A 13,705-nucleotide genomic window follows, 5' to 3' on the forward strand; every position below is an offset into this window, starting at 1 on the left:
CAAGGGCTGAAAAAGATGGGAATGCGGGATTAGGTGGGAATCTAAGGACTAAAAAAGATGGGGATGCGGGATTAGGTGTTGGGAGTTGTGGGAAAAGGCGGGAGAGGGTGGGGGAGAAGGCTGGGAATGGGTGTGGAGTTGGGTTTTGGGAAGAAGTTTCTCAGAAAGGCACTGGGAATGAAAAACGGGGATGCGGGATTAGGTAGGAAACTAAGGACTAAAAAAAGATGGGAACACGGGATTAGGTGTTGGGAGTTGTGGGAAAAGGTGGAAGAGAGTGGAGGAGAAAGTTGGGAATGGGTGTGGAGTTGGGTTGGGAAGGTCAGGAGTTTCTCGGAAAGGCGCTGGGAATCAAAAATGGGAATGTGGGATTAGGTGGGAATCTAAGGACTAAAAAAGGTGGGAATATGGGATTAGGTGTTGGGAGTGCAGTTGTGGGAAAAGATGGAAGAGGGTGGAGGAGGAGGTTCAGAATTCCTGTGGAGTTCCAAGAGAAAGATGGGAAAATCCAACCCATGGAATAAATCACCAATGACTCCCTGGCCCGAATTCCCTCCCAACCCTTGGGAATGCCAGGAAAAAGTGACCACCTGGATCCACCTGGAAGTGCAAACTCCGGCTCGACTGAGGGACCGGGAGTGGAACCCCCATCCCAGAAGGATTTCAATGGAATTTGGAGACATGGATCAGTGGTTGCCTTGCAGGTTTTGGGAATTCTTGGATTCAATGTCTTAAAGGACTTTTCCAGCCTAAACTATTCCGTGATCCACAAAACAGATCTGGATGTCCTGGAAAGGGATGAGGTTCAGCCGTGGGGCCCCTGCACTCCAAACTTCCAGGAAAACGGGATTTTCCAATATTTTGTTCAATGAGTTCCTTCCCATCCTGAAGTTTAACATCCCTAAAATTTGTCCGGCGCTTGTGGCAAAATCCAGCGGGAAATCCGGAATCGGCCGCATCCAGCCCATTCCTGGTGCCAAAACATCACGAAAAACACGGATTGCTCCTGCTCCGAGCTGGAACAGGGGACAGGGAGCAGGGAATTCCAAGCCCTCTGGATTCGGGATATTCCCAGAGCCCGCCATTCCAAGGCCACCGCTCCCACGGCACCTTCCCGAGGTGAATCCTGAGGATGCTCCGAGGCCACCAGGAGAAGGAAAATCCTGGGATTGGGAAGGAGCAGCCCAGGCTGAGCATGGCCGTGCTCGGAATATTTTCCCGAGGAATGTTTGAGGTTCAAAGTCCGAGGATTTCAGGCTCCTGGAACTCTTCCCGTTGCCGTGGCAACGCCCGGCGTTCGTTCTCCCATGAGTTCCAGCCTCGGGTGTGGGAATTTCTCCCGGCAGCGGCGCTTCCCGGATCCTGTCGGCACCCCCTGCCCTCAGCACCCACATCCGGCCATTCCCAAGGGGAAAACTAGACAAAATGATGGAATTTCGGAGCCAGAGGGGTTGGAAAAGCCCTGCCAGACAATGAAACCCAACCAGCGCAAAGGCCAGCACTGGTCTGTGTCCCCAAGTGCCACCAGCAAGGACGGATGTCCCACCGAGGCCATCCCAGTGGAAAAACGGACAAAATGATGGAATTTCAGAGCCAGAGGGTTGGAAAAGCCCTCCAAGGCCATCAATCCCAACCAATGCAAGGCCACCACTGAGCCGTGTCCCCAAAGGCCACCAGGAGGGAGGGATGCCCGTCCCAATGGGAAAGTTGGGTCAAAATGATGGAATTTTGGAGCCAAAGGAATTGGAAAAGCCTTCCCAGATAATGAAATCCAACGACTGCGAGGCCACCACAGATCCGTGTCCCCAAGGGCCACCAGGAAGGATGGATGTCCCACCAAGGCCATCCCAGTGGGAAAAATGGACAAAAGGATGGAATTTTGGGGCCACATCCCAATGGGAAAGCCAGACCAAAATTATGGAATTTCAGAGCCAAAGGAATTGGAAAAGCCCTGTCAGACAATGAAATCCAACGACCGCAAGGCCACCACTGGTCTGTGTCCCCAAGGGCCACCAGGAGGGAGGGATGCCCCACCAAGGCCATCCCAATGGGAAAGCTGGGTCAAAATGATGGAATTTTGGAGCCAAAGGAGTTGGAAAAGCCTTCCCAGACAATGAAATCCAACGACTGCGAGGCCACCACTGATCCATGTCCCCAGGGGCCACCAGGAAGGATGGATGTCCCACCAAGGCCATCCCAGTGGGAAAAATGGACAAAATGATGGAATTTCGGGGCCACATGCCAATGGGAAAGCCAGGCCAAATTTATGGAATTTCGGAGCCAAAGCACCTGAAAAAGCCTTCCCAGACAATGAAATCCAACGACCGCAAGGCCACCACTGATCTGTGTCCCCAAGGGCCACCAGGAGGGAGGGATACCCCACCAAGGCCGTCCCAGTGGGAAAATTGGGTCAAATTGATGGAATTTTGGAGCCAAAGGAGTTGGAAAAGCCTTCCCAGACAAGGAAATCCAACGACTGCAAAGCCACCACTGATCCGTGTCCCCAAGGGTCACCGGGGACAAGGGATGTCCCACCAAGGCCAGGTGTCACCCAGGCATGGGACACAACTCCAGGAGATGTTTCGTTTTGGACTCCATCGCTCCTTAGAGAAAATCCCCGGAAAAAAAACCCGGGAAGCAAAAATCCCATCTGAAGAACTTCCCAAGAGGGAGCGGCCTCAAGCTGTGCCAGGGGAGGCTGGGATTGGATTTTTGGGATCGTTTTTCCATGGAAAGGGGGGTTAGGCCTTGGCAGGGGCTGCCCAGGGAGGGTTGGAGTTGCCATCCCTGGATGTGTCCAAGGAATTCCTGGATGTGGCACCCAGGGCTCTGGTGGGCTTGGACTCGGTGACCTGGGAATTCTTTTCCAGCCTCAGTGATCCCAGGATTCTGGGACTCTGAACTGGCTGGGTGAGCACGATGATGATGATGATGATGAAGATGAAGAACCACCAAGCCCAAACTCCAGGAGCCAGAATCAGGATATTCCCAGACTCCTGCCAGATTCCCAATTCCCTGGAAGTTTTCCCCATCCCACCCTCCTGAATCCACAACTCCCAGTGGGAAAAGACGGGGAAGGAGAGAAGATGATGGTGGTGATGAAGAAGAACCAAGTCCAAACTCCAGGATCCAGGACCAGGACATTCCCAGATTTCCAACTCTGTGGAATATTTCCTCACCCCACCCTCCGAAATTCACAATTCCCGGCGGGAAAATCCCGGGAAGGAGACAACAAAGGAACAAAACTCAGAACAATTCCCACAACGAGCCCCGGATATTCCTTCCCACACCTTTCCCAGACTTTATTCCAGGTCTGTTTACCGAGTTTCTCTCGGCAAAACGAATCCCGTCCGTTACCATGACAGCGCCGCTCGGAGCAGCCCGATCCCTGTTTTCCAAAGGAAAACACGGATCCCTGTTTTCCAAAGGGGCCTGGATGCTCCCTGAGGGGGCCGGGCCACACCCAAAGCTCCCTGAGGAATTCTCAGCCTGGAGACGCTCCAGAGGCCCCCGAAAATCCCTGGCAGCCGGAGGAAGGGAAGCGCAATCAACGCTCCGAGGTTTGTTTGGATTCGCTGCTTCCATGATGATAAATATTCATGGAAAAGCACGAGGAGTGCAAATGTCTGCTCGCTTCCAGGCCACGATTCCATTTTAATCCTGGAAAATTCCAGAGGGAAGCGGGGAAGGAGCCTGGAATGGCCCAGAGGGGAAAAGGGAAAAAGCGTTTCCCAAACTGGAGAATTCCCACATTTCCCAAACTGGAGAATTCCTTTGGCACTTCCCTGCCTGGAGAATTCCCACATTTCCCAGAATGGAGAATTCCCATGGAATCTCCGAAACTGGGGGATTCCCAGAGCACATCCCAGACTGGAGAATTCCCAGGGAACTTCCCCGCCTGGAGAAGTCCCGCAACATTTCCCAGACTGGAGAATTCCCAGGGCATTTTCCAAACTGATGAATTCCCACAGCACTTCCCAGACTGGAGAATTCCCAAGTCATCTCCCAAACTGGAGAATTCCCACAGTACGTCCCAGACTGGAAAACTCCCACAGCACTTCCCAACCTGGATAATTTCCAGGGCATTTCCCAGACTGGAAAATTCCCATGGATCTCCCAAACTGGAGCATTCCTGATTCATCTCCCAGACTGGAAAATTCCCACAGCACATCCCAGACTGAAGAATTTCCACAGAATCTCCCAACCTGCAGAATTCCCAGGGCATTTCCCAGACTAGAAAATTCCCATGGAATGTGCCGAACTGGAGAATTCCCAGGGCAAGAGGGAACAGGAAGTTCCGTCTCTGCCGAGCGCTCCGGATCCCAAGGAAAACGTGGATGAGCCCAGGGAATTCTCCTGCGGAGTTCCCGCCCTTTCCCCCTCGGCACTGGGATCACCAAATCCCACCTCAACCCAGCCCAGCTTCCCACTGGGAATTCCGCTGGGAAATCCCTCCATGAGCATCATTCCAACCCCAATCCCATGAAATTCCTTCCTTATTCCCATAAAACCCTGGGAAAAGGACAAGAGCAGGAGCCATTCCCTGCTCAGACAAAATTCCTCTGCTCCTGCTGAACTTCCAAACCCAATTTCCAAACCCTAACCCAAATTTCCAAACCAAGTTTTTCCAACTCCAGTTTTCCAACCCTGATTTCCAAACCCCAGTTCCCAAACTTCAATTTTTCCAAATACCAATTTTTCCAAACCCGTTTTTCCAAACCCCAATTTTTCCAAAACCCCAGTTCCCAAACCCCAATTTTCCCAAACCCCAATTTTCCCAAACCCCAAATTTTCCAAACCCCAATTTCCAAACCCCAATTTTCCCAAACCTCAATTTTTCCAAACCCCAAATTTTCCAAACCCCAAATTTTCCAAACCCCGATTTCCAAACCCCAATTTTTCTAAACCCCAATTTTTCCAAACCCAATTTTTCCAAATCCCAATTTTTCCAAACCCCAATTTTTCCAAACCCCAATTTTTCCAAACCCCAATTTTTCCAAATCCCCAGTTCCCAAACCCCAATTTTTCTAACCCCAATTTCCAAACCCAATTTCCAAATCCCCGGGAAGCTGCCGGCCGCGGGCGGGACCATCTGGACCTGCTGCTCGGCTTGGAATTAGTTTGGAATTCTTCCCTGACCTATTTTTTATCCGGAGCTGATTCCCAGACTTTCCATTGCTCCTGACAGCTTTCCGTGCTGGTTTTCCTGCTTTTTTTTTCCCAAGGAAAATCACGGAGCTGCTCAGTCCCAGGTGCAGATCCCAAGGGGAATTTAGGCTGGACCTCTGGAGGTCACTTATTCCCAAACTTTTTTCTTGGATTAATTCCATGACCTTGCAGGCCAAGGAATTCTCTGGCTGTTCCCAAAATCCTTCCCCACTTTTCTATCCCGCCCTCAATTCTCAGTTCTGGCTATCAGGAATGGGGGGCTGGGAAAAAAAATGGGAGAAAGGATTTTTGGGATTGAGCCAAGCTCAATTCCTGCTGCAAATTCCGGAAGAACTGATCCCTGTTTTCCTTCATTTCAGTGTTTTCATGGAATTCCGGGAATTTGGGTGGGAAAGGACCTAAAATCCCATCCAATCCCACCCCTCCCCACGATCCCAGGCTGCTCCAACCCTGGACATTCGAGGGATCCAGGGGCAGCCATAGGGAATTTTCTGGGAATTCTGTGCCAGTCCCTCCCAGGCATGAATTTTTCCCTGAATTTTTTTTCCAGCTGCTGATCCCATGACTCCATTCCTTTGCGCTGGGAATTCCCACTGCTCCCTTCATTGGCACCTCTGGATCCATAAATTCCTCAGGATAATCCAAGGAAACACAACAAGTGTGGATTTTATTCCTGATCCAAACCCACTTTTCCCTGGAATTTCTCCCATGTCATGGGGACATGGGAAGGATGGCAGAGGTGACCCAAAGGACCAGAATTCCCAAAATATTCCTTAAAAAAGCAAATCCAACCAGAACAACACTCGCTTTGCTCCTGTTCCCAGAGGATTTTCCCTCCTTGCCCCAAATCCCAGGATTCTGGGAATGAAATCCCTCGGGGATGTGAAAAGGGAGGAAAAATCAGGATTTTACAGCAGAGCAAATCCAGGATCATTCCAGAGCTTGGGAATGTCAGCCAGGCTGGAAAAACAGCCTTAATCCCATGGGAATCCCATTAATCTCCCCCCCACCAGTCCATCCGTGGGATCCACAGGAAAGGAAGAAAAATCCCGGGAAAACCGGGAAAAATCCAACTCACCAACATCGGACTCTTTGTGGGTTTTGATGATTTCCGCCAGCTCAAAATTCCCTGCAATGATGGCCACCTGGAAAAGAGCCGGAAAACCTGGATGAGCGGCTCCGGAGCTTCCATATGGATGGGAACAGCTGCTTTCCATGGGGGGAAGCCAAGGATTCTTCTGCCTCGGATCATCCGGGAATTCCAAGGTGCCAACGCCTTCCCGAGACAGCGGCCGGAGAGGGTTTGGGTGGCCCTGGCTCGGGGACAATCCCTGTCCCCTGGAATTCCCAGATTCCAGGCAGGAACTCATCCCAAATCCTGGAATTCTCCTAGGGTGTTGGGTTTGTATCCTGGCTAAAATTGTGGAATGTGGAAGAGGTTTGGGATCAGCCACCCCGGCCGGATGTGTCACTGACCGTGTTCCCAAGGGCAACATCCAAAGGATTTGGGGACATTTCCAGGGATTGGGAATGCCCTGGGCAGCCTGTTCCTGCTGGGAGGGGATTTCCCAGCAGCCAAATTCCCAAATCCCCAAATTCCCAAATCTCCAAATCCTCAGATCCCCAAATCCCCAAGTCCTCGAGTCCCCAAATTCCCAAATCCTGAAGTCCTCAAGTCTCCAAGTCCTTGATTCCCCAAATCCTCAAATTCCCAAGTCCCCAAATCCCTAATTCTCCAAATCCCCAAAATCCCAAATCTCCAGATCCTCAGATCCCCAAGTCCCCAGGTCTTCAAGTCCCCAAATTCCCAAATCCCCAAATCCTGAAGTCCTCAAGTCTCCAAGTCCCCAAATCCCCAAGTCCTCAATTCCCAAAGTCTCTAAATCCTCAAATCCCCAAATCCTGAAGTCTCCAAATCCCTAATTCTCCAAATCCCTGATTCCCCATTTCCCCAAATCCCCAAACCTCCAAATCCCTAAATCCTCAAATCCCCAAACACTCAAATCCCTAAATCCCCAAATCTCCAAACCTCCAAATCCCTAAATCCTCAAATCCCCAAACACTCAAATCCCTAAATCCCCAAATCCTCCAAGTATTCTGCTCCTTTTCCAAGGATTCTGCTCCTTTTCCCAGGATTCCCTTCCATCGCAAACATTCCCATCCCAAAAAACAACTTCCCCTTCCCACCTCCACATCCCACAAAACCCCCACATCCTCATCCTCTTTCTAGAATTCCATGTGCTTTTCCCTCCCTCCTGCTCCGGTGCTGAATGCTAATCCCAAATCCCACTCCAGCGGGACAAATCCCACCTGGAAAAATCCTTGGATATATGACAGAATTCCCGGGCATACCGACCGGGAAGCTCCTTGGGATTCCCGGGAATTCTGCTCACCTGGAACGCCGTCTGGCTGTTGTAATTCCGGATTTCCTTGCTGGCGCCTCGGAAGAGGAGAACCCTGGCACAGCTTTCCTGGGAAAAAAAACAAGCCAGGGAAAACAGGAATTAGACCAGGATCGGGAGCAACAGAGCCAGGAAATTCCTTGGGAAGAAGGAGGATGAGCATTCCCTAAGGATTTGGTATTCCTGACCCTAAAGGGAGCAAGTTATGGAAGACTGGAATTCTGGCATGGATTGCGTTGGAAGGGATCTTTGCGATCATCCAGATCCAAATTCCGAGGATTCTGCCTGTTTTCCAAGGATTCCTCTCCTTTTCCAAGGATTCTGCACTTTCTCCTAGGTTTCTCTTCCTTCCCTAAGGATTCTGCCCCTTCTCCCAGGATTCTCCTCCTTTTCCAAAGATTCTGCCCCTCTTCCAAGGGTTCTCTCCCTTTTCCAAGGATTTTCCTCCTTTTCCAAAGATTCTGTCCCAGCAAAACATTTTGGGAATGGGATGGATTAAACCACGGAATGTTCTCTTGGGAAATCCCAAATCAGTCTGGGGTTCCAAGGAGGAACAGCCTCATCCCGGGACAGGGAATGGATTCCACCCTCTGGATTTGGGAATGGTGAGATCCGGGAGTGTCCTGGGGCGGTGCCACCTCCCCGACAATGTCACTGTCCCCATATCCCATGGATTCCACCATGGGATGTTCCCTGTGGAACCCAAAATCGGGGCTTCCAAGGAGGCACAGCCTCATCCCGGGACAGGGAATGGATTCCACCTCTGGATTTGGGAATGGAGAGCCAGGAGTGCCCCACTGAGGTGCCACCTCCCCTGCAGTGTCCCCTGTCCCCAAATCCCCTGGATTCAACCCTGGGACACAAACTCTGGAGTTCTGAGGAGAAACAGCCTCAAACAGCTTAATCCAAGGACAGGGATGGATTCCACCTCTGGATTTGGGAATGGTGAGAGCCAGGAGTGCCCCGCTGTGGTGCCACCTCCCCCGCGGTGTCCCCTGTCCCCAAATCCCCTGGATTCAACCCTGGGACCCAGACTCTGGAGTTCTGAGGAGGAACAGCCTCATCCCAGGACAGGGAATGGATTCCACCTCTGGATTTGGAATGGTGAGATCTGGGAGTGTCCTGGGGCGGTGCCACCTCCCCTGCGGTGTTCCTGTCCCCAAATCCCACGGATTCCACCACGAGATGTTCTCTGTGGAACCCAAAATCAGGGGTTCCAAGGAGGAACAGCCTCATTCCGGGACAGGGATGGATTCTACCTCTGGATTTGGGAATGGTGAGAGCCAGGAGTGCCCCACTGAGGTGCCACCTCCCCTGCAGTGTCCCCTGTCCCCAAATCCCTTGGATTCAACCCTGGGACCCAGACTCTGGAGTTCTGAGGAGGAACAGCCTCATCCAAGGACAGGGATGGATTCCACCTCTGGATTTGGGAATGGTGAGAGCCGGGAGTATCCTGGGGCGGTGCCACCTCCCCCGCAGTGTCCCCTGTCCCCAGATCCCCTGGATTCAACCCTGGGACCCAGACTCTGGAGTTCTGAGGAGAAACAGCCTCAAACAGCTTAATCCAAGGACAGGGATGGATTCCACCCTCGGGATTTGGGAATGGTGAGATCCAGGAATGTCGTGGGGCGGTGCCACCTCCCCCGCGGTGTCCCTGTCCCGTCCCTGTCCCGTCCCTGTCCCCATCCCTGTCCCATCCCTGTCCCGTCCCTGTCCCATCCCGTCCCACCTGGTTGTAGAGGGCGCAGATGTGCAGGGCGGTGTTTCCTGAGGCGTTCTGCGCCGTCATGTCGGCCCCGTAGAACAGGAGGTGCTCCAGGTGCTGCACGTGCCCGTAGCGACAGGCCTGCTCCGGAAAACACGGAAAAGCGGGAATCAGGGAGCGGCGGGAACCCGAGGAATCCCCCCCGAAAAAAATCCCCCGTTGGATTCAGCCAGGGAATTTTCCGTTCTGCGGGAATGGGCGTGGCTCCTCACGGCTCCACCTGCACCCCCGTGGGATAAATCGGCACTGGATCAACAGGAAAAGCTGGGATCATCCCGGATCCAGAGGCTCCTCCAGCTGGGTGGTGGCCTGGGATGAGCTCAGCGCCCCGAATCTCTGGAAAATTGGGGTGTTCTCCTCCAGGTTTGGTCCATCCCGGGATTCAGGGATCAGCCAGGGAGAGCTGGATCACAGGACACATCTCTGGATCTTCTACCCACAGCTGGGGGTTGTGGGAGATATTCCAATGGGATCCCATCCCTCCTTCTCCCAAAGGATCAGGAAGCACAAGGCTCAGGATTCCCAACTCCCAGTCCAAGTGTTTCTCCAAGTCCCCTTGGAAAAAGGGGATTCCATGTGGAAAACAGGGATAGGCACAACTGGGATTTGGATCCAGGATCTCAAAGTGTTCTCCTTGGACCCAGCCATGGGGAGAGGCCGGAAAATCTGGGATGGAGGCAGAGCTGGCCCCATCCAGACATCAGTCCCAGGGATGGGACAACCCCATCCATGGACAGCATTCCCAGGGCCCAGCTCTCAGTCCAAGCATGGAATGATCCCTTCCCCGGGCACCAGGAGAACATTCCCAGAGTTCAGCCTTCAGTCCCAGGGATGGGACAATGCCATCCATGGACAGCATTCCCAGAGTCCAGCCCTCAATGCAGGCATGGAATGATCCCATCCACAGGGACTAGGAGAACATTCCCACGGCTGGATCCCATCCCACCTGGTGGATCTCCATCCATGGGCACCGGGAGAACATTCCCAGGATCCTGCCCTCAACCCCAGGGATGGAACCACCCCATCCACGGCTACCAGGAGAACATTCCCGCAGTCCAAGGCTAAACCTCAGGCATGGAATGACCCCATCCATGGACAACATTCCCAAGGCTGCATCCCATCCCTGCAGATATTGTGGCTGGTGGATCTCCTGCCCTCCACCACCTGGTGGATCTCCATCCATGGACACCACAGCATTCCCACAGTCCAGCCCTCAATCCCGGGGATGGAACCATCCCATCCATGAGCACCAGGAGAACATTCCTGTGCCTGGATCCCGTCTCTGCGGATCCTGTCCACATGGATTCCGTCCCACCTGGTGGATCTTCTGCCAGCCCCATCCATGGACACCAGGAGAACATTCCCGGAGCCCAGCCCTAAACCTCAGGCACGGAATGATCCCATCCATGGACACCAGGAGAACATTCCCATGGCCATATCCCATTCCCTGTGGATCCCATCCCCTCGGATCCCATCCCCATGGATCTTGTCACACCTAGTGGATCTCCATCCATGAGCACCAGGAGAACATTCCCAGAGTCCAGCCCTAAACCTCAGGCACAGAATCATCCCATCCATGAGCACCAGGAGAAGATTCCTGTGGCCATATCCAATCCCCTGTGGATCCCATCCCCTCGGATCCCATCCCTGTGGATCCTGTCACATCTAGTGGATCTCCATCCCTGGAACCAGGAGAACATTCCCAGAGCCCAGCCCTAAACCTCCGGCATGGAATGATCCCATCCATGAGCACCAGGAGAACATTCCTGTAGCTGGATCCCATCCCCGTGGATCCTGTCACACCTGGTGGATCTCCATGCGTTGCACCAGGAGAACATTCCCAGAGCCCACCCCTCAACCCCAGGGATGGAACCACCCCATCCACAGGTACCAGGAGAACATTCCCATGGCCGGATCCCATCCCTGTGGATCCCATCCCTGTGGATCCCATCCCTGCGGATCCAGTTGCACCTGGTGGATCTCCATCCATTACACCAGGAGAACATTCCCAGAGCCCAACCCTAAACCTCAGGCATGGAATGTTCCCTTCCACAGGTACCAGGAGAACATTCCCATGGCCGGATCCCGTCCCTGCGGATCCCATCCCTGCGGATTCCGTCCCTGCGGATCCCGTCCCTGCAGATCCCGTCCCTGCAGATCCCGTCCCTGCGGATTCCGTCCCTGCGGATCCCGTCCCCGCGGATCCCATCCCCGCGGATCCCATCCCCGCGGATCCCATCCCTGCGGATCCCATCCCCGCGGATCCCGTCCCCACAGATCCCGTCCCCGCGGATCCCATCCCGGTGGATCCCATCCCTGCGGATCCCATCCCTGTGGATCCCGTCCCTGCACATCCCATCCCTGCGGATCCCGTCCCTGCGGATCCCATCCCCGCAGATCCCATCCCTGCGGATCCCATCCCTGCGCATCCCATCCCTGTGGATCCCGTCCCTGCCGATCCCGTCCCTGCAGATCCCATCCCCATGGATCCCATCCCCATGGATCCCGTCCCTGCAGATCCCGTCCCTGCAGATCCCCTCCCCATGGATCCCGTCCCTGCGGTTCCCATCCCCGCGGATCCCGTCCCTGTGGATCCCGTCCCTGTGGATCCCATCCCCGCGGATCCCATCCCCGCGGATCCCATCCCCGCGGATCTCATCCCCACAGATCCCATCCCTGCGGATCCCATCCCTGCGCATCCCATCCCTGTGGATCCCGTCCCTACGGATCCCGTCCCCGCGGATCCCGCCGCACCTGGTGGATCTCCTGCCAGCCGTTCTCGTCCACGCAGCCCAGGCGGGCGTAGTCGTGCAGCAGCAGCTCGCAGCAGTAGGGGTCCCCCCCCACCATGGCACTGTGGTACAGCGGGGTCAGCCCCCGGCTGTCCTTGTAGTCCGGGGAGGCTCCCAGATCCAGCAGCGTCTGCCCGGGAAACAGGGAACAGCCCCGTGGGAATGGGAACGGGGAACGGTTCCTTGGGAAGGGGAACAGCCCCGTGGGAATGGGAACGGTCCTTTGGGAACGGGGAACTGTCCCTTGGGAATGGGAACGGTCCTTTGGGAACAGGGAACTGTCCCTTGGGAAGGGGAACAGCCCCGTGGGAATGGGAACGGTCCTTTGGGAACGGGGAACTGTCCCTTGGGAAGGGGAACGGTCCCGTGGGAATGGGGAACAGTCTATTGGGAATGGGAATTGTCCCGTGGGAATGGGAACGGTCCTTTGGGAATGGGGAACTGTCCCTTGGGAATGGGAACGGTCCCTTGGGAATGGGGAACAGCCCCGTGGGAATGGGAACGGTCCTTTGGGAACGGGGAACAGTCTATTGGGAATGGGAATGGTCCCTTGGGAAGGGGAACAGCCCCGTGGGAATGGGAACGGTCCTTTGGGAACGGGGAACTGTCCCTTGGGAAGGGGAACGGTCCCGTGGGAATGGGGAACAGTCTATTGGGAATGGGAATTGTCCCGTGGGAATGGGAACGGTCCTTTGGGAATGAGGAACTGTCCCTTGGGAATGGGAACTGCCCCGTGGGAATGGGGAACAGCCCTGTGGGAATGGGAACGGTCCTTTGGGAACAGGGAACTGTCCCTTGGGGAACGGCCCTGTGGGAATGGGAACGCTCCCTTGGGAATGGGGAACTGTCCCTTGGGAATGGGGAACAGCCCTGTGGGAATGGGGACGGTCCTTTGGGAATGGGGAACTGTCCCGTGGGAAGGGGAACGGTCCTTTGGGAATGGAGAACGGTCCCTTGGGAACAGGGAACAGTCCTTTGGGAACAGGGAACTGTCCCTTGGGAAGGGGAACGGTCCCTTGGGAATGGGGAACGGTCCCTTGGGAATGGGGAACAGTCTATTTGGAATGGGAATGGTCCCGTGGGAATGGGAACAGCCCCTTGGGAATGGAATGGTTGCTTGGGAAGGGCTGGGATGAGGAAATCACCCCATGTCTGTAGGGAATCGTCTGGGAAGAGGGCAGAAGGGAAATGGGAGGGAGGGAGGGAGGGAGGGAGGGAGGGAGGGAGGGAGGGAGGGAGGGAGGGAGGGAGGGAGGGAGGGAGGGAGGGAGGGAGGGAGGGAGGGAGGGAGGGAGGGAGGGAGGGAGGGAGGGAGGGAGGGAGGGAGGGAGGGAGGGAGGGAGGGAGGGAGGGAGGGAGGGAGGGAAAAGGAGGAGGGAAAAGGAGGAGGGAAAAGGAGGAGGGAAAAGAAGGAGGGAAAAGAAGGAGGAGAAAAAAGGAGGGGAAAGAAGGAGGGGAAAGAAGGAGGGGAAATCTGGGAAGGGGAGAGGAAAAGGGAGGGAAAGAGCAGAAGGAGGGACAGAGGAGAAAAATACAGAGGAGAAAATCTGGGAAAGAGGAGGGAGGGAGAGAGGGAA

The 13,705-nt window shown here is 54.6% G+C and overlaps 1 protein-coding gene across 1 annotated transcript in view; it reads right to left on the minus strand.

Moving 5' to 3' along the window:
- SHANK3 (SH3 and multiple ankyrin repeat domains 3) overlaps positions 1-13,705 on the minus strand; it is a 147,771-nt gene that overhangs the window by 88,049 nt on the left and 46,017 nt on the right. The window contains exons 8-11 of the mRNA XM_084206476.1: positions 12,091-12,258; positions 9,301-9,417; positions 7,563-7,640; positions 6,248-6,314 (exon numbers count right to left, since the gene is read on the minus strand). Coding sequence (XP_084062602.1) covers positions 6,248-6,314; positions 7,563-7,640; positions 9,301-9,417; positions 12,091-12,258 — 430 coding nt within the window. The remainder of the gene's footprint in view (positions 1-6,247; positions 6,315-7,562; positions 7,641-9,300; positions 9,418-12,090; positions 12,259-13,705) is intronic.

This window comes from Fringilla coelebs (genome assembly GCF_963513975.1).
Source record: "Fringilla coelebs genome assembly, chromosome: 5".
NCBI lineage: Eukaryota > Metazoa > Chordata > Aves > Passeriformes > Fringillidae > Fringilla > Fringilla coelebs.